Source organism: Lepidochelys kempii, chromosome 2 (assembly GCF_965140265.1).
Source record: "Lepidochelys kempii isolate rLepKem1 chromosome 2, rLepKem1.hap2, whole genome shotgun sequence".
NCBI classification, from domain to species: domain Eukaryota; kingdom Metazoa; phylum Chordata; order Testudines; family Cheloniidae; genus Lepidochelys; species Lepidochelys kempii.
Window position 1 is genome coordinate 110,229,401 of NC_133257.1, and position 25,703 is coordinate 110,255,103.

The 25,703-nt window shown below is 42.3% G+C and overlaps 1 protein-coding gene across 6 annotated transcripts in view; it reads left to right on the plus strand.

Moving 5' to 3' along the window:
- KIF13A (kinesin family member 13A) overlaps positions 1-25,703 on the plus strand; it is a 203,823-nt gene that overhangs the window by 129,714 nt on the left and 48,406 nt on the right. For all 6 annotated transcript variants that reach the window (XM_073331927.1, XM_073331923.1, XM_073331926.1 and 3 more), the window contains exons 13-18: positions 1,117-1,251; positions 14,122-14,252; positions 16,005-16,091; positions 16,200-16,366; positions 19,219-19,429; positions 24,768-24,930. In XM_073331927.1, the coding sequence (XP_073188028.1) occupies positions 1,117-1,251; positions 14,122-14,252; positions 16,005-16,091; positions 16,200-16,366; positions 19,219-19,429; positions 24,768-24,930 (894 nt within the window). The remainder of the gene's footprint in view (positions 1-1,116; positions 1,252-14,121; positions 14,253-16,004; positions 16,092-16,199; positions 16,367-19,218; positions 19,430-24,767; positions 24,931-25,703) is intronic.

The window sequence follows — 25,703 nt, forward strand, 5'->3', positions numbered from 1 at the left end:
TACAGAATTTTTAGATTGATTTATTTGCCATCATTTATGTTATTTGTTCTTTGTGGGTTGTAGAGTGAATGAGTCAGTTACACTTTAAAGTTCTCAGGCATCAGCAGTGTGTTATGTTTGGGTTGCAACCACTACAAAATAACATTTAGATCTAAACACAAACAGTTTTGCTGAATTACTTACAAAATTGGGGAAATGTTTCCATTAGTATTAAGTACTTTGTAGCTTTTTAAAAACAAAATAAAATTTTGAGCCCAAGCTACTTTATGGCATGCCCCTAAACCTGAAATCATAGCTGCTAGTATAGGCACCGACTCTGTGGGTGCTCCGGGGCTGGAGCACCCATGGGGAAAAAGTAGTGGGTGCTCTGCTCCCACTGGCAGCCAAGCTCACCTCACCCCTTGCCCCACCTCTTCCTCCTCCCCTGAGTGTGCTGCGTCCCCACTCCTCTGCCTACCTCCCAGCGTTTCCCTTCCGGCCGCTGCCAAACAGCTGTTTGGCAGCGTTAGCACGCTCTGGGAGCGAGGGGGAGGAGCGGGAACATGGTGCACTCGGGAAGAGGCGGGGCTGGGGCTGATATTTGGGGAAGGAGTTGGAATATTGGCAGGGAGGGGCGGAGTTGGGGCGGGGACTTTGGGGAAGGGTTTGGAATGGGGGTGGGGGTCAAGAAGGGGTCGAGCACCCATGGGAAAGAGGGGAAGTTGGCGCCTATGGCTGCTAGTATGCTTATCTTTCTAGTATTTGCATGTAATGTGACAAATTTGCAATGGACATGATGAGTCGGAACCTGATTCTGCAACCCATATGGTGCATAGTAGTTACTCATGTGAGCAGTCCCACTGAAGTTGGTAGGACTACTTGCCTAAATAAGTGCTTTTCAAAGTGAGTGAACATTAAAGGAGTAGGTCATGGTGCATAACATTAAAATCTAGAAAAGAATACAGGGTATGATCATTGTCTATTTTAATCCTTTTACTGTAACTTATGTGATAATACTTTTAGTAGCCGTGTCCTGTAGGTAGATTAGTATTCAGCTTTACTCCTTGCTTTCATTTAGTTATTTTATTGTCTCAGCAAACTATAATATGTGAGTTCAACCTTTTTATGTGTTTGTAGGAGAGGCAAAGGCAACTAGAAAGCATGGGAATTTCCCTAGAGTCCTCTGGTATCAAGGTTGGGGATGACAAGTGTTACCTGGTTAATCTGAATGCAGACCCTGCACTCAATGAGCTCTTGGTTTATTATTTAAAGGTAAGAATGCAAACAGGACACTGACATATTTAACAAATCATATTGAAGACCAATCTTGTTTTTAATTTCTGAAAGAATTTGGAATTTAGAGTGATGGACGTATAGTATTGGTGACAGCAAAGTAGAGTTGTCCTGATTTTCCCCTCAATTGTGTAGAGTTATATTTTCACTGGCACTTTAGCTCCATTGACTTCATTGATTCACGATGCTGAACAGGAGAACCAGGCTTAGTGTGTGCAAGCCTGGTCCTGTATTGCAGCCTCAGTTTTTCCAACTGAAGGCTAGTTGTGACTCCCCTTTGGACTCCATCAGCACTGCTCCCAAGAGGTTGATGTGAGGCACTCCTGCACAGCACTTGCAATTCCTTCCTACCCATGAAGTGAGAATTGGATTCCAGGGATCAAATCTGGAAACTACCATCTGTCTAGCCCCACAGTGTTTGATTTCTATACCATATTAGCATGGGCTAGTTCTAAGAAACAATTCAAGTATTCTGAACAAATGGTTCCATAATTCATTCAATGACTATCAGATAACCTCAACTGACAAGTAAATAGGTTTTAGGGTTATTTTTGTTTTCACTGTCAGACACATCATATGTGCTCAGAGAGCCAAGCGGGGGTCCTTTCCTTATGCATTTTAACCCATAATAAAGTTTTTGCAGGCCAAATTAAGCCCACAGTTACACCTGTGCAACTCCACTGTCTTCAGTAGATTTGCACAGTGTACCTGATAGAAACTTGATGCTGGATTCCATCACCCTCACTCACGCTGTATAGTACTGTACTTCCTAAATTGTCCCATTGATTCTAATGGGAGTACTCATGAAGTAATGTACTACCCAGTATGTGTAAGAATCTGTCCCTTAGGCCTGGTCTACACTACGGGGTTAGGTCGAATTTAGCCATGTTAGGTCGATTTTCAAATGAATGTGTCCACACAACCAACCCTGTTCCATCGACTTAAAGAGCTCTTAAAATAGATTTCTGTACTCCTCCCCAGCGAGGGGAGTAGTGCTAAAATCGACCTTGCTGGGTTGAATTTGGGGTAGTGCGGACGCAAATCAACGGTATTGGCTTCCAGGAGCTATCCCAGAGTGCTCCATTGTGACCGCTCTGGACAGCACTTTGAACTCTGATGCACTAGCCAGGTACACAAGAAAAGCCCTGGGAACTTTTGAATTTAATTTCCTGTTTGGTTAGCATGGCGAACTCAGCAGCACAGGTGACCAGGCAGTCCCCCCAGAATCGCAAACGAGCTCCAGCATGGACCAAAAGGGAGACACTGGATCTGATTGCTGTATGGGGAGAAGCATCTGTGCAGGCAGAACTCTGATCAAAAAGAAGAAATGCAAATATATTTGCCAAAATCTCACAGGGAATGTTGGATAGAGGCTACAACAGGGACAAACAGCAGTGCTGCGTGAAAGTTAAGGAGCTGAGGCAAGCCTACCAAAAGACAAAGGAGGCAAACGGTCGCTCTGGGTCAGAGCCCCATACATGCCACTTCTATGATCAGCTGCATGCCATTCTAGGAGGGGACCCGACCACTACCCCACCACTATCCGTGGACACCTGCAAGGGGGGAGTCTCATGCAACAGGGAGGAGGATTTTGTGGAGGAGGAGGAGAATTCGCAACAGGCAAGCCGTGAATTCGTTCTCCCCAGCACCTACGACCTTTTCATCACCCTGGAGCCAATACCCTCCGAAGGCAGGATCCCCAACCCTGAAGCTGGAGAAGGCACCTCTGGCGAGTGCACATTTGTAACTACAGTACAGGGTTTAAAAGCAATAGTGTTTAATATTTGATTTGCCCTGAAGAATTGGGATGCATTCGTGGCCAGTACAGCTACTGGAAAAGTCTGTTCACATGTCTGGGGATGGAGCGGGAATCCTCCAGGGACATCTCCATGAAGCTCTCCTGGAGGTACTCTGAAAGTATTCTGGGATCATTGCAGTACAAAGCATAGCAGCGAATGGTCCTGGGTTTTGGTTGCATTCAAGCAACATTCGGTCTATATCTTTCTGTGTTAGCATCAGGAGAGTGATATCATTCATGGTCACCTGGTTGAAATAGGGGAATTTTTGTAAGGGAACAGTAAAAGGACCCCATTCATGCTGGGCTGTTCGCGCTTGGCTAAAAGGGGTCATCCCGGAGAAAAGCCACACCGTGGGGTGGGGGGAGGTGTGTGCTGCACATCCACCCGAAAACTGCAGCCCCTCCTTTTAAATGTGAAACCCAATCCATTGCTTGCTATGGGAAAGGATGGTGCTGCAGTTTGAAACCATTCCCACGTGTTATGCGTAAGAAGCCAACCCTGCGTACCCTTTGCCTTACCATGGCTGCATGGAAACTGAATTCTGTTGCCCAGCCGTGTGTGATGTCACCATACCGGCAGGCGCTCAATATAAAAGGCAAAATGCGTTCTTGTACCCAAAGCACATGTGCTGTCTGCTGTGAATTGCTTGATTCACTATGAAAGAGTCTCCCTTTTTTCTCAGAAATGTATCATCTTAAATTTTACTCTCCCTTTTTATCTCCTCCCAGGTGCAAATGTTTCTAGGCTCCCCCATCATCTCCGTCCCTGAGGTTATCACAGATTAGAAGGCGAAAAAAAACACACTTGCCATGACATGTTTTCTGAGCTCATGCAGTCCTCCCACACTGATAGGGCACAGCTGAATGCATGGAGGCATTCAGTGTTAGAGGCTATGAAAGCGTTAAGTGAACTCAAAGAGTAGAGGCAGAAGGCAATGCTAAGGCTAATGGGGGAGCAAACGGACATGATGAAGCGTCTGGTGCAGCTGCAGGAAAGCCAACAAGAGCACAGACCCCCGCTGCATCCATTGTACAACCACCTGCCCTCCTCCCCAAGTTCCATATCCTCCTCACCCAGAAGCCCAAGAACTTGCGGGAGGGGGAGGCTCCGGGCACCCAGCCACTACACTCCAGAGGATGGCCCAAGCAACAGAAGGCTGTTATTCAAACAGTTTGATTTGTAGTGTGTCTACAGTAAGAAATGTGGCCTTGTCCTTCCCTCCTCCTGCACCCCACCCCACCCGGGCTAACTTGTTAGTTATCTCCCTTTTTTTTTTTTAATTAATAAAGAAAGAATGTATGGTTTCAAAACAATAGTTACTTTATTTCGAAGGGGGGCGGGTGGTTGGCTTACAGGGAATTAAAATCAACAAAGGGGGCGGATTTGCATCAAGGAGAAATACATACAACTGTCACACCGAAGCCTGGCCAGTCATAAAACTGGTTTTCAAAACCTCTCTGATGTGCAGTACTCCTTGCTGTGCTCTTCTAATTGCCCTGGTGTCTGGCTGCTCAAAATCTGACACCAGGCGATTTGCCTCAACCCCCCACCCTGCCATAAACATCTCCCCCTTACTCTCACAGATATTATGGAGCACACAGCAAGCAGCAATAATAATGGGAATGTTGGTTGCGCTGAGGTCTGACCTAGTCAGCAGACAGCCCCAGCGAGCTTTTAAATGTCCAAAGGTGCATTCTACCACCATTCTGCACTTACTCAGCCTATAGTTGAACTGCTCCTTACTACTGTCCAGGCTGCCTGTGTATGGCTTCATGAGCCATGGGAGCAAGGGGTAGGCTGGGTCCTCAAGGATAACTATTTCAACATCCCCAATGGTAATTTTCTGGTCTGGGAAGTAAGTCCCTTCTTGCAGCTGCTCGAACAGCGTGGAGTTCCTAAAGATGCGAGCGTCATGCACCTTTCCCGGCTAACCCACGTTGATGTTGGTGAAATGTCCCTTGTGATCCACCAGTGCTTGCAGCACCATTGGGAAGTACCCCTTGCGCTTTACGTACTGGTTGGCAAGGTGGTCTGGTGCCAGGATAGGGATATGTGTTCTGTCTATCGCCCCACCAGTTAGGGAACCTCATTGCATCAAAGCCATCCACTATGACCTGCACATTTCCCAGAGTCACTACCCTTGATAGCAGCAGCTCAGTGATTGCGTTGGCTACTTGGATCACAGCAGTCCCCACAGTAAATTGATTCCCTACTGACCGGTAGCAGTCAGGTGTAGCAAGCTTCCACAGGGCTATCGGCACTTGCTTCTCAACCATCAGGGCAGCTCTCATCTTGGTATTCCTGCACTTCAGGGTCGGGGAAAGCAACTCACAGAGTTCCAGGAAAGTGGCCTTACGCATGCAGAAGTTTCACAGCCACTGGGAATCATCCCAGACCTGCAACACTATGTGGTCAGACCAGTCTGTTTTTGTTTGCTGGCCCCAGAATTGGCATTCCACTGTATCAACCGGCCCCACTGCCACCAGGATGTCCCAATTGCCACAGCCCATGCTTTCAGGAACGTCTGGGTCCATGACCTCATCAAAATCATCCTCGTGGTGGCATCTCTTAGCCTGGTTCTGCATATACTCCAGGATAATTTGTGAGGTGTTTACAATGCTCACAACAGCAGCAGTGAGGTGAGCAGGCTCCATGCTTGCCGTGGTATGGCGTCTGCAGGAGAGCAGAGTTGCGGCGGAAGCGGTGGATGACGATGAATGCCACGAGAATAGATATTTATACAGACGACGAGAGGACCTGCGAGGTGAATTCATGGCACCAGGAGAGCAGAGTTGCAGCGGAAGCCGTGGATGATGACAACATGGAGAAATTAGCTATTGAGACTGAGCTCATTTACAAGAGCAGGAGAGCAGAGTTGCAGCAGAAGTGATGGATGATGACGGTTAGCAGTTGTACTGCGCTGTCTGCTGACAGCAGCACCCAGGACACAACAGCATCGGTGATGGTGAGCTGAGCTGAGCGGGCTCCATGCTTGCCGTGGTATGGCGTCTGCACGGAAGAAAGGCGCGAAACAATTGTCTGCTGTTGCTTTCACGGAGGGAGGGGTGGCTGACGACATATACCCAAAACCACCCACAACAATGTTTTTGCCCCATCAGGCATTGCGAGCTTAACCCAGAATTCCAATGGGCGGCGGAGACTGCAGGAACTGTGGGATAGCTACCCACAGTGCACCGCTCCGTAAGTCGATGCTAGCCACAGTAATGAGGACGCACTCCACCGACTTAATACGCTTAATGTGGACATACGCAATCCCACTGTAAAAAATCGACTTCTATAAAATCGACCTAATTTCGTAATGTAGATATACCCTTAATAAGCAAGTGTGTTGATGCTAAAGAAGAAATAGAGTCTAGCTTTCTTTCTTTTAGCAGTGTTGGCTAACAGGAGCAAAAGGCAGTAAAAATGTACTTTTGCTCTCTAAAGTGAGCAAATATAATTCTGAATACATACAGGGGGCAAATCTGATTTTTTTTTTCCAAACTTCATTTTCAGTTTCCAATTACAGAAAAACTTCTAGTCATGTAGCTCTTAATAGCCTTATATCATTTAAAATATTACATCATGATAAACATTTAAAATACAGAAAGCCAGTCTAATCAGTATGAAAGGGCCATTTTTGGTAGTCACTCTTAAGAGTAAAAACACACTTTAAATGTAACAATAAAGCTGTTAAACATCAGAGTAATACATTTTTCCTTACTTTTTTCTTCATGACACTAACTTCTGCCCATTCCGGTTACCAGCTTCGGTCCCTGAGATCTCCCCGACACAGTTGAGGAAGACAGCAAGCCAGTCCCTAGTATCTAACAGGTTGAGAAACTCTGGAGTAGACTATCCACAAGGTTCTTTCCAGCCCTAGCTTTATCCATGCAGCTCACATTGACATCAGCTGTGTCGTTAGGTGTTGGCATGTTGCTCCAGAAATGTACCCACCTTCTTCGAGTAATGTCTCTATTGGTGCTCCACTTGAGGTGTGTGTAGACCCTATGTGCCTTGGATTAGAGATTTTTTGTAGCAGTGCCTATTCAGCTCACATGTGTGCTCTATATGTTATAGAATCATAGACTTCAAAGTCAGAAGGGGCCATTATGATTGTCTAGTCTGACCTCCTGCACAATGCAGGCCACAGAATCTCACCCACCCACTCCTGTAACAAACCTCTAACCTATGTCTGAGCTATTGAAGTCCTGAAATCGTGGTGTAAAGACTTTGAGGTGCAGAGAATCCTCCAGCAAGTGACCTGTGCCCCACACAGCAGAGGAAGGCAAAAACCCCCAGGACCTCTGCCAATCTGCTCTGGAAGAAAATTCCTTCCCGACCCCAAATATGGCAATCAGCTAAACTCTGAGCATGTGGGCAAGATTCGCCAGCCAGCCACCCAGGAAAGAATTCTCTGTAGTAACTCAGGTCCCACCCCATCTAACATCCCATCACAGGCCACCAGCCATATTTACCGCTAATAGTTGAATTAATTGCCAAAATTAGGCTATCCCATCATATCATCCCTTCCGTAAACTTCTCAAGCTTAGTCTTGAAGCCAGATATGTCTTTTGCCCCCACTGCTTCCCTTGGAAGGCTGTTTCAGAACTTCACTCTTTTGACGGTTAGAAACCTTTGTCTAATTTCAAGTCTAAACTTCCAGATGGCCGGTTTATATCCATTTGTTCTTGTGTCCACATTGGTACTGAGCCACGTCCTTGTGCCCTGTACCAAAGATATATATCTGGCAGGGTGGGTAAACCACCCTCAGTATATTCTCAGCTGCCTCAGCCTGAGACAGAGCATTTAATGTGCCCTCTTATATTGTTCAAAGCTTTTTCTTGCATCTAGTTATCTTTTTTTTTCCTTAACTTTTTCTTATACCTGGTCCATTTTGTAGAAGAGTTTGTTTATAATCCCTTCCCTTCCAGGAGTTTTTACTTGCAAGATCCCAGTTGTCCTGGGGTAGGCTTCAAATGTTGCCTCGCTTGCCAGGGAGCTCTCCCAGTCAGGGGCCTGCATTCTTGGTGTATCTGTTTCTTGGGGAAAATGCATATCTCTCAGAAGTGTAGCATCTGCTCAGCATTTAAAATCAGAGGTAGGAAGAATTGGGAGATAAAACTTAAGTTCTTAATGATGCAAGATTCTCTCTGTCCGGCCTCAGATCCAAGCCAGGAGACCGCACCCCAGTCATCTGCCTCTGAGTGAGCATAGCCCCATCAATATCTGCACGTTTGCCCAGACCTGTTCAGGAGAGACCCATAAAAAGAGGACTCATTCTCCTCATAAAGAATTCACTTTGAAAGCGCCTCAGTCTCCTCAACATTAGACCGCATTGGAGACCGCACATCTCAATATGGGTATCACTGAGGCTCCAGGCTCTGTTGGTACCAACCTTATGGTAAGGACTTCGAGCTCCTTTAAGACTAAAGGCTCCAGACATGCCTTGGTACCTGGGTTGTCCTCCGTACTTGCAGAACCAAGACCCTTTAGCGAAGACATCTAAGTACTCTGCTTCTTAAAGGGTGACACCTACAGCCCTTTCCATACCTAAGCTGCTCAGCCAGACACCTGTGGTACCAAGGAGATGCCACACTTCTCATGCATTCTTGGCTCCTCCCAAGCAACCATCTTCTTCAGTACCCTCAACCTCCATTGGACAAGTCTCACCCGAACAGTCTGTGCCCTCAGTGCTGACTGTGGAATGTTGCCCCTTGCCAACTCACACCCATACGCTATCACAGGAATTTAGATACTCCAGAGACTTAATTTGTCTCAGATGAGCCAGAGTCTTCCCAGCTAGTGGGTGAATATCTGTTGGTACAGAGATTGACATGGTCACCAAAGTTAGTATTTCCTCCGGTACAGCTTGTTCTCCAACTCCTTCTGAGATTGGTAGAGCTCCTCCTTTAGATGAGGAGAGGTTCTCTTCCGACTCCCAGATCTCCGTGCAGGATTCCCTTACTTAAACCAAGCAAGGGACCTTGCATCTGACCCTTCTGGGGAAAGGGAGAAGCTACACCCAGTATGGACTTGTCCCCCTTCATGCTGGTTTGAGCAGCATTGGATGCCACCACCCATAACTTATGGACCTCTTCAGTGACCATACTGGGGTGCTTGGGGTGCATATAGCTAGCAGTTTTCACGGGTCCTTAGTTCTTTTTGTGGGGACCATAGAAGGAAACATTCTCCTACTTCACCTCCTCCACGATGTGAACCAGAGGAATCCTTTGAAGAGTGGGGGGTCAGAGCAGGTAAGGAGGCTATTCCACAAATGACTATTTCCTCATCTTCTCCAGATGAGAAGATGCCTTCTCTGGCAGATGACTTCAGACAATTCTAGGACTTAATTAAATATATTGCAAACTACTTACAGATTCCTGTAGAGGAGGTCAGAAAGTCACAGAATAAGTCCTGGATATTCTACAGTGGACACATGGTCATCAATAAAGCCCTGCTGGATCCTGCCAAGACCATTTGGCAGAGCCCAGCAACAATACCATTGACATGCAAGTGTGCCAATTAAAAATAAATTATGTCCCAACCAAGAACTCTGCATTTTTATTGTCCCATCCTGCACTTAACTGTCTTGTTGTAGAAGCAGTGAGTAAATGTGGTAGACAGCAACACACTGAATCCACACCTTATGATAAAGACCAAAAACATCTTGACCTGTTCGGCCATAAGACCTCCTCATCTGGAAAGCTTCAGTTTAGAATTGCATATTTCCAGGCTCTTATGGCAAAATATAACCATCAAATTATTCTAAGTTTACTACCTTTATTGAGCACCTTCTGGCAGAAGATCGTGAACAATTCCAATCCATTATTAATGAGGGTCAGCTGCTAGCTAGGACCTCATTGCAAGTGACGATACAGTTGATACTGCGGCTTGTTCTATGTCTACAGCAGTGGTCATGTTTTGAGCATCCTGGCTTTAACTGTCTGGGTTCCAGAGAAAGGTCCAAAATATGGTAGAGTACCTCCCCTATGAGCTATTAAAACTCTTTGCTGAATCCACTGATGAATCCTTGCACAACCTAAAGGATTCCAGGGTCACCTTGTGCTTCCTTGAAATGTATACACCTGCAAGCAAACAAAAGTTTAGCAGGTTTCAAACGGCACAGAGATCCTGTCTTATTAAATTTTCAGGATTTCAGAGCTCCTCATAAAGAAGCTGAGGTTGCGAAGACAGAGGCTGCCTACTTTGTTTGCATCTACAACATCAAAATGACAGTTTTGACAGATTGGTTGAGGGTTTGGAACAATCTCGCATCATGGAGCTGCAACCACGCCGTTCTACCTGCCTCTTCCCACTTCGGAATCTGTCTCCACCATTTTCATTCTGCGTGGCAGAAGATTACATCATGGGTGTTGAGGTTCTAAGATCAGGTTACTCCATCCATTTAACTTCCCTTCCCTGTCCCTTTTCAGGGACTTCTCTCATGAGCAGTTCTGATATGGGAGATAGATTCCCTTCTATGCATTGGAGTCATAGAACCAGTTCCAGCTCACCACAGGGGGAAGAGATTTTAGTCCAAGTATTTTATGGTCCCAAAAAAGTACAGGGGCTGGAAACTGATTGTACATCTAAGACTCTAAAACAACTTTGTGACAATACAAAAATTCAAGGTGGTGACTCTTGCAGCTATAATTCCGTAGTTGGAGCCAGAAGATTCATTTTTGGTCCTTGGCTTTCAGGATTCATATTTTCGTGTCATGATTCATTTTTCTCACAAGAGATTCCTTCAGTTTTCTGGTTGGTCAAGATCACTTCCAGTATCAAGTGCTTCCTTTTAGACTTTTTTCTGTCCCAACGGTGGTATTGAACGTATTGGCCGTGGTCACCGCTTATCTGCAATTGGGGATAATTGTTTTTCCATATGTTGATGATTGGCTGCTCGAGGACTGGTCTTACAACAAGGTTCTCTCTGCCATAAAGACAGCAATGTCCTGGTTCTTCAGGCTAGGTCTTCAGTGCAACATTGAGAAATCCACTTTGAGCCCTGTGCAAATGATAGAATTCAAAGGGGTCCCCTCAGATGCAGTATCAGTCAGAGCTTACCTTCCCATGGACAGGTTCATGATATTAACAAACCTCATTTCAAAAATTCAAGGCAGTCCACAGACATCAACAAGAAATTGCCTTCAACTGTGGGGACAGCTTCTACCTTTGTGATGCGAGATGACAGATTATGCTGCGCTGTTTCCAGGGATGGCTCAGGACAGTTGATACCCCCAAACAATGTATGTGCCTGAACAGACTGGTGTCAGAGAGACTGTCAATTGGTGGAAGAACCTAAGCAATGTATGTGCAGGTGTTTCATTAACCAGTCCTCCCCAACTATCACCATAATGGCAGATGCCTCCTTGGTAGGTTGGGGGAGGGGGCATTTAGGGAACCATACCATTCAAAGCAAATTGTCTGCTAAGAAGCATTATTACACCTTAACCTCAAGGGCAGTCTGGATTGCCTGGTCTCACTTCCTTCCATTAATCTGGGACAAATCCATCAAAATCACAACAGACAAAGTAGCCTGTATGTTCTACATCAACCGATGGGAGAGTGAGGGGGGAGGAGATCCCCTTCCCTTTTTGCAGAAGCAATAAAGCTATGGGATTTGTATATAGCAAATCACATCCTTATTTCAGCAACTTACCTTCCAGACCTACAAAACATCATAACTGACAATCTAAGCAGATGCTTCCTTCAAGATTACAAATGGGGAGTTAGACTTCTAGACACTCAATCATATATTTCTGACTTGAGGATTTCCAGAAGTGGATCTCTTTATCACCCTTACCAACAGGCAGTTTTACTCAAGAGGAGGGTTTAGGCCCTCACACACTGGAAGATGTTTCCTTGTTCTGTGGACAAGAGGCCTTCTGTTTGTATTTCCTCCAGTGCCCCTGATACTGAGAGTGGTGAAGAAGATCAAGCAAGAGAAAGCCAAGATCATACTTAATCATTCTAGTGTGGCCCAGGCAGACCTAGTATCCTTACTTGATTCTTCCCTCCGTTTGTCTGGTGATGAGTCTTCTGTCAATGCCCAGTCTTCGGTGTCAAGACACTGTTCAGACTCTCCATCCCAACCAAGGAATCCTTTGCCTCAAGGCTTGGTTACTCAAAGGTTCACAGGAATAGAGACTTCCTGCTCTGCAGAGGTACAGTAAGTGTTATTAAACAGTAGGAAAAAGTCTATGCGAAATATCTACCTGCAAAAATGGAAAAGATTTCACCACTAGTGTGACCAGTGACATCTTTCATCTGTTTCGTCTTCCTTCTTTGCTGTCCTCAACTATCTGCTGGCATTAAAGTCAGGATTATTTATGAGTTACATTGGGTTCACTTGGTTACTATAATGGCTTTTGTTCCCCGGTTGAGGGATTCTCAGTATTTGATCATCCCGCCACAGTGAGATTCATTCGGGGGTTGAGGAGCTTTTTTCCTCACATTAGAGATCCCATCCATGTATAGGATTTAAATTTCGTATTCAAATGTCTTATAAAACCCGCTTTGGAACAGAGAGCCACCTGTTCCCTTCTTCACCTAGCAATGAAAACAGCATTTTTGGTGGGCATCACTTCTGCTCAAAGAATTGGGGAAATAGGAGCTTTAATGGCAGACTCTCCCTTTACAGTGTTTTCCAAGAACAAAAAATTAGTCTGCATCCTAAGTTTCTATCTAAGACAGTGTCTGAATTCCACATCAATCAAGGCATCAATCTCCAGTTTTTTTCCCCAAACCATGTCAGACCAGGTAAATTTTGCTTTCCATAATTTAGACAACAGGAGGGAACTAGTCTTCTATTTGGAAAGAACCAGATTATTTAGAAGATTCCCATACTGTTTCAATTGCCATCAGACCCAAAGGTACCACAGTTTCTACCCAGAGACTCTTGAGGTAGATTTCTGGATGTATTTTTTTCTTGTTATGAAGCTGCCAATATACAGCCCCCTTCTAGGGTATTAGCCCATTTCATGAAGTCTCTTTCTATCTCTATGGCATTACTCAAACACATCCTCTTTACTGAGATCTGCAAGGCTGCAGCTTGGACTTTAATACATACTTTTTCCAAGCACTAAGCAGTTATTCATTCTTCTAGATGAGAAGCTGTGCTTGGGAATCCGGTCTTTTGTTCAGTGTTGGACTTGGCTCCAAAGCTCTCTCCTCCTCATGAGGCTTCTGCTCAGAAGTCACTTGAAGTGGCACACTCATAGGGACAGTACTAGAAGTAGTAAAGGTTACTCAATTTCGGCAGCAAATGTTCTTTGAGATGTGTGTCTCTATGGGTACTCCACAACTTGCCCTCCTTCCCCTCTGCTTCAGAGTTTCCTCTGTGTGACTTTATGGTGGAGAAGGAACTGAGGGCAGTGCATCTGTACAGCCCTATGTACCCTCGGAATATGGGGCACGAGGATGCGTAGTGCACATGCATGGGACAAACGGCCATTACTACCAAAATTCTTGGATCAAAGGCACGTGGGATGCAAGTGCATCTGAAATGGAGCACCTATAGGGGGACACAGTTGAAACGCCAGTTACTGCCCAAGATGAGTAACCTCTCAATTTGGGTCAGATTCTAAGAGACAAAAGCTATGGAACTTAGTTGACTAATACAGTATGCTTACCTCAGTTCTAGTTTGCCCAACTTTTGCAGCCCATGTTGTCCTCTCTTATGGACTACGGGACACAACTCATTTTCCTTACCATGTGCAGTAATGCATAGGCACCACAGAGACTTGTGAACATTTTAAATCAGAATTAAATTGTTTCTGTGGTGTTTAATGATTTATAGAACAAAACTACTAAGATGAAATGCTGCATAGAAGAATTGGTCAGTTGCCTCTTTTAGTCTTACCTCTGTCAGACCAGCATCATTTTTTGCTGTGTGGAAGTCCTCAGCGTAGGATTTCAGAGTGTTGGTTATATATTTTCCATTCTTGTTATGTTAATATTTTTGTTGTAAGTTGTATCTGATAAGTTATATAAAGGGAAGCTGTTTTCTTGATTTTCATTGATATTTTATTAATAACCTTTGAAACAGGATCACACCAGGGTTGGTGCAGATACCTCTCAGGACATACAGCTGTTTGGTATAGGGATCCAACCAGAGCACTGTGAGATTGACATTGCATTAGATGGGGAAGTTTCTCTCACACCAAAAGAAAATGCAAGGTAAGGAAGTTCAGCACACTTGTCCCGTGAAATGTTTGCTTCTCATCACCAAAAGGTGCGTGCATTTTTATTTTACTATGTCACAAATACTGTGTGCTCTGGTCAACAGCCATTTTCAATACAGGTGATGTCAACGGAAACTGTAAGACACCAGGGACCTCCAGGCCAAAGAGGAAGTTTCCATGCTGGTTCTGGATAAACCATAATCAAGGATGTCTTGGAGACAAGGATGGGATCATTGTTTACATAGATTCTGTGGAATAGGCCAGATGATAAAGATGTGCAGCTGCTGCTATTCTAACCTCTGGGATGGAATAGCAGCCTGTCGGTTGGTTGGATGGATGAATTCTACCCCTGTGAATTCACACTCTTAGGCTTTGTGAGAATAGATAAATTTCATCTGAAGGCCCCAATTATAATAATGCCCAGTAAATGTATGAATCCAGACTCTTTTCCCTCTTGTTTCTCTTACAGAGTTATAGGAACATTCCATTTATAGGCATTGTTTCTTCTTTGTTAGCATTTAAAGCTGTTCAACCTTGTAACATCACTTATGGCATGTGCAATAATTTCACACAAATATACTGCCTGTGATCTTACTGTTTAATTAATTTCACAGATATAGGCATTATAGGGTAAACAAAAGATGGAGGGATAATCTATTTTTCCAAACCCTATCTTCCGTGTGCTTTTTGTAGAGTACGTTTTAGCATGTATATCGCAGTGCTGCAGACTAATAATGTAAATTACAGAATTCCAGCTAGATGGTATTCAGATTTATGGTGATAGATATAGTACAAGGAGTTAGTAGTTTTCACTGGCAAGAACAGAGGAGCATGTCAGTGGAAAAAACATATAACCATGTTTTGTTTGTGACTGATCTGAAATGCTTAAGTAGTTGTTTCTGCGATGTTTATATCAGCATGAACTTTGTTACCAGAGTTACAACTTTAAACAGAATGAATTATTTCATATCTGACACTTAAGATATTTGTGATACAAAACTGAATTCAGAACTCTGAATCTGAAGGGACAATATTGCATTTCATCTAGGACATTACATTTTAGAGGGAAATACTATTTGATTTATTTTTCTGCTTTGAGCCACAGAAGCAAGAACCGAACAATTCCATCTCACTTTTTTATGAATAAAACTTAAATATAGATGACCCTAGATGCAAATGCCTTTTTTCAAAATTTTTCAAAAATAGAAACTTTTGACTAATAGAAGTCCAGTTTATCAAAAGAATTAAATTCAGTGATATAAGGGATATGTATAAATAAATTATATAATATCTGTGGTATGTATTAGCAATATTTACCATCTGTTAGACTAACCTGTTTCTTAGAGTTTTCCTTAGAAATGGCAAAATAACCATACATAAGCTTTTTCTAATAGGGTTTGAATGTAACTAGGTTCACAGACTGTTTACAATGAACAGTCTGTGACCCAGTTTCTGGAATGTGCATGTGTCTTTTTTTAACTACCAGCTATGAAACTAAAATGGAAGCCGTCTCCCCCTACTGTTTATAGTGCAGAGGTGCAGCAGTAGCAGTTTTTCAAAGGCAGTGGGAACTGATCTTTCATCAGCAACTTTTCACATTTACACTTTAATAAGAACTTTGTTAGTCTGTGTATGGTGTATTACATATGATCTTGTATAGGTGCGGAAAATAGACTTGATGAACTTGTAGGTATTTTCTATATATCATTTCTGTCATCTCACCAGAGTGGTCTTATTGTTCTTTTAGATCCTGTGTAAATGGCACACTGGTATGTACTTCCACTCAGCTGTGGCATGGAGATAGAATCCTATGGGGAAACAACCACTTTTTTAGGTAATTTTATATTCCTTGATTTCCTTCCACTCACACGTCTTATTTGCTTACCTATTTTCACTCTTGTTGTTTTTAAAATCTTAAGTCACTTTTAAATTTTTTAAATAGAATCAATCTGCCAAAGAGGAAGCGACGAGATTGGTTGAAAGACTTTGAAAAAGAAACCGTGTTAGCGGAACATGATTTGGATGCAACTAGTGAAGCTTCTTCAGAACCAGATTACAACTATGAATTTGCACAAATGGAAGTTATAATGAAAACTCTGAATAGTAATGGTAAGAGAATTGCCATATCAGGTGATGCACAAAGGTTGTTTGGGTCCAATTAAAAAAATCTGCTCAGATATATGTATTTAGGAGTTGCTGGAGCATATCCATTATCCATCTAGTCCAATATCCTCTCTGATAGAGGCCAATATTGGATGCTTCAGAGGAGGATGCAAGAAACACAGTCCTGGATAATTATAGAATAAACTGCCCAAAGGTGGAATTTCTTCCTGACCCCATCAATCGATGGTTAGCTCATGCCCTGAAACATCTTGTTTTTTATTTTTTCCACATTATTGTCCTATGTAATGTAACTGTAAATGATGATCATATAAATGTCTAATCCTTTTCTAAAACCTGGTAACTTTTGACCACAATTACTTGTGAATGTGAAAGTATGCTATAAATTTAACTTTGAAGTGTATTTTATGTCAATTTCATCCTTTCTTTTCCACCACACACAGTTGATGTGATACCATAACATTGTTAACAAGACAGTAGCGAAACCAGAACAGACATTTTGGCAAAATAATCAGCCAGCATGCTTTGACAGTTGTTCAGCTCACAGTATTTTATACAATCTCACTTATTAAAGTCTGTTAAAGGATGTCTCATGCAGAAGAATCTCAGTTTTTAGAACTGCTTGTATTGAAATATAAATGCTCAGATGCTACTTAATCCACTTTCTGCAGATATTGGAAATGTTACTTGAAATGAGAAAACTGTTGGCTTCCCAGATGTTACAAAGAATATTTTTCATACTGCTGTTTGTTCATGTAACAAATTTTAATGTTATCTATAGTAGCAGATGTCTGGGGAGATAGTTCATTCGATCTTGTTGGGGAACTCACTTTCTGGCATCAGTTAAATAATAGTCTTTGAGTAATTTAGCAAACCCTTGTCTCAATGATTCATCTTTAGAATTATTTCCTGTACATCCAAACACAATAGCATCTTTTTCATTTCTGCCATGCTTGTCCATTATCTTCTGCGTAATGTTTAATTTTTCAATCATTCTGTATAATTATGGTTTCGAAATATTTTAGAGATGCTATAAAAATTTGCAGATGTGAAGATAATTCTGATTGTATTATGCAAGTATTTAATATGATTATTATAGACAGGCAAATAAATAATTCAGCTTATATACTTCTATCAAAACTCCATTCAAGCAATAATCCTTTTTGCTCCAAAATGTATCTGGAAGTTAAAAATAACTAATCATTCTAATGCCAATACAAATTCTGGCTACTTGTTCATAGAGTCTACAACTTGTGACAATTTAAGCTATGTAGTATATCATTTAATGTCTTGTGAAATGTTTAATATTTACATTTACGAGTTTTTACTTTGCATTTCATAACTGTTATAATTGTGGTATCCCTATAATAAGTCTGTGTGCAAAGCATGAGTTCTTTTCTTCGAGCAACAGTGATAGGATTAAAATAGTAACTTGCAGTAGTTTTCAGTTTTTCCAAAGATATGCTGAGAAGACATATATCTTAAATTAATACCTTTAATGATGCTAAAAATGATGCAGATAAATTCAAACTATTATAGCAGATCACACGCAGCCCTCACCACTGTTATGTTCAGATGAAAAAATTGGGTTTTATAAAGAACTTTTCCTAGTTCGAAGAGTATATTAAAGTAACTTTACAAATAGTGGACCCGATTGTCCTCAATTAAATATATGGGGCTTTTCAGAATCTGTCCCACTAGTTTAAATATTAATTGAATTGTGAGCAGTCACCAAATGTAAAACTTTTGCCACATTTATCTATAAAAACATCAGAACTTTTTTTTAACTGAAAGTTGAGTATTGACAAGCATCTCTTTGCCTGACCAACACCTTGCAGAGTCTACCATACAGAGCCTCCATTTAACATGGCATCTTTAACAATGGCACGTCTCTCCATGCAGCACCGATATTGTATATGGGACCATAACAGGACTTGATATTTGGAGCAAAAGCAGGACCACTAGCATCTAAGGGCTTGTCTACGCAACCTCAGAGTTTGGGTTACAGGGGTGTGAACTGCACCACACACTAGTGTGCTGTGACTATGTTAATGCAAACTATGTATCTTTCAGTTTGTGTTCACATGATCTACATATGGCGGTTACAGCACAGCAAGCTAATTTATTGCTCAATAAAATCTTGACTTTAAGCTTCTCTTACTGCCAGTTCAGTTACTACATTTAGATCTTCAAAACTGAAATCAGCCCAGAGTTTATTGTACATTAGTGTGGAATGTACATATGGGACAGATTTAAAATTGACAATATGTGGCAATAATTTATTATAGAAGTTTATTCTCTTTCAGAACCATAAAGAAGTTCTAGGAAACGTACACAATCTAGAATGTGCTTTTAAAAAGAAAAACAATGTTTCTTTTCTTTCAGTGGTTGTTACTAACTGAAGTAGATCATTTGGTTGGTTTGCTTCAGTTTTCTTCCACCACCCTCCATCACATTTCCTCAGCAGCTAATACAGAGAAAGTGAAGTTTTCCTTTCCCTTCCTTCTTTGTCCTACTTCATTGCTCTTACTAATTCATCCCTTTCTCTATCCTCCCTCCCTCCTCCACCTCGGGAGGCTGTATAATATTTTAAAACAACATAAAAAAATAATGGAACTAAATGTTTGTCAGCCATCACTCATCTCACTTTCTTTATATGCTATATTCCTTTCCTTTTGTATATTTATTTTGACTTTTGGATTGTAAGTTCTTTGGGGCAATGGCTGCATTTTTCTTTGCTTTTGGAAAGTACCTGGCAATTTTTGAATGCTACTGAAATATAAATAATATGACAGTAATTGAATTAAAATGTTGTGTTCGCTCATTTCATCCTTTTCTAGACCCAGTCCAAAATGTGGTGCGGGTTTTGGAGAAGCAGTACTTAGAAGAGAAGCAGAGTGCTCTTGAAGAGCAGAGGATAATGTATGAGCGTGAGCTCGAGCAACTCAGGCAGCAGCTTTCTCCAGAAAGGCAGCATCAGCACGGCAGTGACAGGCTCTCATATACAGCTCAGACTGCCCAGCAAAAAGTAAACATCTGGACAGAAGAGAGGTGAGAATACTGGAGTTAAAACCAATATGAATGAGAAATACAAAGGAGAGGGCTAAGGGATAGAAGGACATTGTTAAACCTGTCTTCAACCCAGTTAAATCCCACTTTTATTTCATTCAGAGCTCGATTCTGACCTCTACTGCAGTGTGGGGCTTCCCATTGGTTTGGTATGGTATCTCACATGCACCTTTGAGAGCAGAATTTTGCCCGAGTGGTGTGGTGACTTTTATTTTTCTCCCCATGAACTCTTCATAGAGCAGTTCAGATGCTATGCAAGTGTTACATTCATACAGTTTTAACATTCCCTGCATGTGTTGCTGACAGATTACTTGAGGGAGGGAGGGAAGGGGCAAATATGTCAGATCAAGCTTTGTCAAATATTACTGTGCCATTAGTGTACCCAACACTGTGAAAACACAGTCCATGCCCCAGGAATCTAACAATGTGTATCGAGCACAGAAAAAATTCAGAAACACAGGACGTGCACAAAAAATTAAAGGTTTACTCTTAGGTTGTGCAAACTTTTTAAAAATAAATAAATCTGCTTTTAGAACACGGTTGAAGGGCCTCACACAAAATGTGCATTTTGAGGAATGATTTTGAGTAGAGGCAGGTTGTTTAGTGTGCAAGGGAAACACAGGAGTTCCAATCATAAGGGATGGTGTGGAAAAACACAGACAAAACATGGGTGAAAGACTCACAAGGGACTTTTGGGAGGGAGATTTGGAAGGAGAGCTTAAGAAGTCGGAGAAGGAGTAGGAGGAGGAAGTGCACCGAGTTTAGGAAGGGGTAGGGATGTATATTGAAGATGACAGAAGCTTGTTGATGTAGGAGGTGAGAGGAAGCTATTGGACTCACAGAGGGGAGTGATAAGATTTTCAGCAGCTGCATTTTGTTGTAAACAAAGTTATATTTTGTTCGGGGTTCTGTGATTCGTCCAACAGAAGGAGTGGCTGAATGGACTACTTGTTTTTTGTCCAACTCTGTTTTCTGTGAATGTTTATTTGCATTGTACGACAGAGACTTCATTGTTCACTCATCTCTTTTTTTATAAATGGTGACTTTGAGCACTCCTTTCTATCTTGGTGTATTTCCACTTCCTCCATAAAAAGTCAATGTAAAACAAAAGTCTAAACAGAGTAAGCCAAAATTGTCTTGCCTCATTCAGACCCAGAATGTAGGAAACAGAAAATAGAATCAAGATCTAATCCTGTAAAACCATGCATTTTGTGTTAGTTTTTGTGCAAGCCTTGCTTTCAGCGTTCACAAAGTCTGCCAAACTGGGCTTGAAAAAAATCTGCTCGTCTATTCACCAGTGATAACTAGAAAGATTTCACAAGCAAGGAGGGAAAACTGTAGTATTTCAGTTTTAATTAAAAATTGTTTCTAGCTCTTAGAGATGTAACGAGAACCATCCTAACGTGAACTGAATGCAAAGTGATGCAGTCTCATCTTCCTGAGTTTGCAGACAAAGCTCTAGTACTTTTATAGCTTCTTGCCGCTTTGCAAAGTAGCAGATTGAAATTAATAGGCCTCTGGTCAGATTCACTGTTGCTCTTCATAACTGCCTTGTGAACAGTATTGAAGCTGTCAAAAAAAAAAAATCACATAATTGATACGGTACCACTGCTTTGGAAAGGCTATGAGCAGCAGCATAGGTAAGAACTGGAGTCACTCACAAGGGAGCCACTCACAAAATAGGTGGGAGGGAGGGGTAGAGCAATAGAGACGTTTTCCCCCCTTCTTACACCTTACAGCAGCCAGAATGCTCTGGAGCAGGAGAATGGACAGAAAACTAGAATGGATGACAATATCCTCTAGCTTCAGGCTGATATGAAAAGATGAAGCCCCCAAGCAAGAAATGGGGTGGGCATGCCAGCACTCACCCTCTGTACAGCAACTGTTGGGGGAGTTTGGGAGGAATGGGCCTTCAAACAAGAACGTTGTCCTTGAATTTCACTGGTGGGAATCCCACCCTCATAGCTGAGGTCTCTAGGTCCTACTGCAACATAAAAACACCACCACCATCCATGGCAATTACGCATCTGATAAAAATTGAGTCCTATCAAATTATTTTAATGAGTAAAAGGTATCCTGCAAGAAATAGTGAACATTTCCAGTCCTGCAGAATATTTTCTTAGACTTAATTTTTTGAGCTCTAAAGGAGGCTCAGGTTTGAAGAGTGGGGAAAGGTCCATGTGTTGGAAAGAGAAATCAAGAGAAGTCAGTGGGGAATGTTTAGTGTTAATTAGGCGGTAAAGGCACAACAGTATTTTGAGGGGGAAGAGGGCATCTACTGACCACGTGATGGGAAGTATGGAAAACATACTTCATATTCTAGGGCACACTACCATCTGTTCAGTTTGAGGGGCAAGGTGTAGCAGACCTTAGTGACTGGACTTGCATGGAACGTGACTGGTGTGTATTATAGGGCACGTTCCAAGTGCCACTGTAGTTAAGGGTTAGCTGCTGTTTGTTTTAAAACCAACGTCTTTCAAGACTCTATATCCAGATGGGATTTGCTTTTGTTTGTATCCAAATGGAACTTGGCATGCATACGTTGTATAGTAAAAACACCAAAATCCCAGCTGAAACTTATTTTGTTCGCTTCAGTTTCTGTGGCATGTTTTTGTGGTGCCCTAAGTACATTCCCACAACTACACAAAGAAAACAAGAATTAAAATATACAAAAAATCATGAAAACTCCCCACACTAATAATTGGCTGAGGTAACAGCCCCACCTAGCTACACTATGCTTGTCACCCATTCCTTCTCCAAAAGCCTGAGGAAAAGAAATTGGCTTTTTAGCATTTCCAGAAAGTTGTTAAATTCAGGCTCTACTTGGACCAAGAAAGGGAGCCAATGACTTCTCCTGGAAAGAGTCTTACCATCCTCCCTCCCTTTTTAAATTAGTAACCTGTTAGCTTGAGCACATCTGCTGATCTGACATGAGGAAGCATCACACAGGGAGAAAAGGGAGTGTATTTTATATAGCCAGACCCCATGCCATTTAGAGCATTTATAGATCAAAAACACATTCAATTCCACATGGAAGCCAGCAGTACAACAGAGCTCGCATGTAACATGCTCTCGGAACAGAGCACTGCTTAGTGAATAAGTATCTGCTCTAGCTTCAGCTTCCTGACGATCCCACAATATGTGTCTCAGTAGAATGCATTATTGCCATCTAATCTCAAATTGCTGATAGTATGGATAACGGTAGTAAGAGGGATGGGGAAAGGAGTTTCCCTCTTTGCCCCGGAGCAGGTGGCAGGGGGAATAGGTGGCTGGAGGAGGAAAGGAAGCAGTCTTGGACACAGCTGCTGCCTGAGTATCTGGCCTCTAACAAGGTCCCACTTGTATTGTAGAGCTGAGCCAGATAGGAAATAGGCACTAAGCTTGGTACTTTAGAATAGTAAAGATACCACAAAGCAGGCCGCCTCGCTAATCCTACCAATGGTCTTATCCCTTTCTGTTCAACTTGTACATAATTTTGTGTTACCTTGCATGAGAGAGCTTTCAGAGCAGAAAAACAATTGCCCAGAACTACTGTCTGGAACTCCACTCAAAGAAGAAAAGTGTAGCCACTCAAGAGAAGTTCCTGCTAGGGACTACACGCATGACAACAATATGGCATGGTCTGTGGTATTTAAGGCATCTGACCAATCTAAAAGAGTAGAAACAAAATATCCATTCAGCCAAACTCTGCCTATATCTACATGCCCCACAGAACAAGCTTGCCACTCCTCCCAAACGTGTCTCTAATACTCTATAATTGATTTTCGTAGGATTGTGTGTGTATGTGTATGTATGGTGACAAGATGGCCAATGTTAGTATGGTGGGTCCTGCACTTTTCTTGGCAGGGGGCTAAGACGCCACCCCTTACCCCTGCTCTTGGGACTCTGAGGTCCCCGATAGAGGCCCGGGAAGGTGACAGAGGAGGGAAGTGGGGGAGGGGTCTGGGTTTTCTCCTCACTCTGAGCCCCAGCCCCTCTCAACCCCTGCGGGTTCTTACCCTCTTTCCCCTTGGGTGGGGAACCTTCGGTCCTCAGACGTTGGGGGAGGAGGTCTCCCTCCCCTGCTGGGGCAGGGTCTCCCTTACTTCAGTTCGCTGGTTTTTCAAATCTTACAACACCTCCAACCTCCAGTCTTCTCTCCTTCCTCCTCTTCCCCTGACTGCCTGAAGCAGGGGGGTTTATTAGGTTCCTGACAGGGCTTAATTGACTACAGGTGCTCCAATTTAACCTGTAGCAACCCTCCCTAGTCTACAGGGAACCATGCCTTAATTAGCCTAGGGCTTATATATTTCCCCTGTACCATTCTACCACTGCTCCCTGGCCCTCCTATATCACTATATATATATATACACATACAGACAGACATATGTGTATATATGTAGTCTGGAGACTAAGGAATCTTAGGTTTAATTATGGATTTTATGCAAGAAATTATGGGATATGATGTACTCCCTTGTAAGTCCTGCTGCGCATCTGGGATGTGCAGACCCCTTAAACAAGGCAGAAATGATTGGGCTGCTCCCTCTATTACCCAAAGAATAAACATGTAAAACTTAAAAAATTAATGTTGGGGATCCTACATTAGGAGAGTCTAGACTTGCATCATAGGGAGGAGCACCATATGCAGGTTGTTGCTGCCAGTTTTCATATTAGATTAGGTTTGTTCAAACAGGTCTGGGAACCCTTTTTGGAATTCATACAAAGGGTGTTAACCTGCACACATTGCTCCAGTTGTTAATTTGTGCAAGTATTTTTTAACTATAGGGTGCATTTGATATGTGGAACATATGATGTTTTATACTAGGGATGGCTAGTATAGTGGGCCATGGAATCCTACAGCACAGTAGGGCCCCCCAGCTAGCCTTATCTTTTTAATAAGAAGGTGTAGACACAGGTGGTAGGTTCCAGCATGTAGTTGTATAAAGATGAAGCATCTTATGCTGGGGCTGGTAGTCTCATCTGGGGCCACACCTCCAGATGAAAGGGAAAGACAGATGGCGGTGTATTTTATTGCTTCAAAATTAAGAGCAGCCTTCAGGCTCCTAGCAAATTACCAATAAAGCAATTCCTCTGTAAATGTGACTTTTAGCTGGGAAAAGTTTGGGTGTAATTGCTCTAGGCTTTCCTCCATAGCTGTATGTTTTTCATATGCTAAGATTTTTCTCAATAAAATGATGTATAAGACACATTTAGTGTTAGTACAGCATTTCTTTGCAGATTTGTTTAAGAACAAAAGGACTTGACTAGCAATTCTGTTTGTGACCTTCCAATAATAAAAATAGGTTTCCTTCTATTTTTAATGTTATCTGCTGCACTACAGGGATGAATTGTTCCGGCAGAGCCTGGCTAAACTTAGAGAGCAAATAGTAAAGGCCAACACGCTGGTGAGAGAAGCAAACTTCTTAGCAGAAGAAATGAACAAGCTAACTGATTATCAAGTGACACTTCAGATCCCTGCTGCAAACCTCAGTGCCAACAGAAAGGTAAAAAGAGCTAATCTCAGAAAGATGGAATTATTTTATTGTCCTGACCATGCAGGAAGAAATATGAGATGCAGTGTTTGTTGTTTAACTAGGCCCCAATTTTACTCATCTAACATCTGAGAATACCTGGCAATCAGTTGTACAGTGCAGGTCCTCATTCTTTTGTTAATAATTTCCATTTATCTGGGAGTGCTGCTGTCAGCCCTCACCTTTCCCAACCCACTCCCAGCCAGCCCGTTGTTGAGACCCTAACGGTCTCCTCTTGTATGAGAGTTAAGGAGGACTGGAAAAGGGGGAGGGAGTTGGCTCCCCACTGTATCAACCCCACCCTTTTTCAATCTTCCTTAGATGATTCCTCCCCCTAAATCTTATTCAGCTCCTGTTTATCAGTGAACTGTATTCCCTGTACAACAAGTACCTGCTAGCTACTGAGTTTCAACATTTTGACTAGTGCTGTCGATTAATCTCAGTTAAGTCACGGTATTAACTCAAAAAAATTAATCGTGATTAATCTCAGTTTTAATCATACTGTTAAACAATAGAATACCAATTGAAATTTATTAAATATTTTGGATGTTTTTCTACATTTTCATATATATCTTGTATTCAGTGTTGAAATAGTATTTTTCAATTCACCTCATACAAGTACTGTAGTGCAATATTTTTATCGTGAAAATGCAACTTACAAATGTAGCATTTTTTATTACATAACTGCACTCAAAAAAAACCCAAAAAAACAATGTAAAACTTCAGAACCTACAAGTCCACTCAGT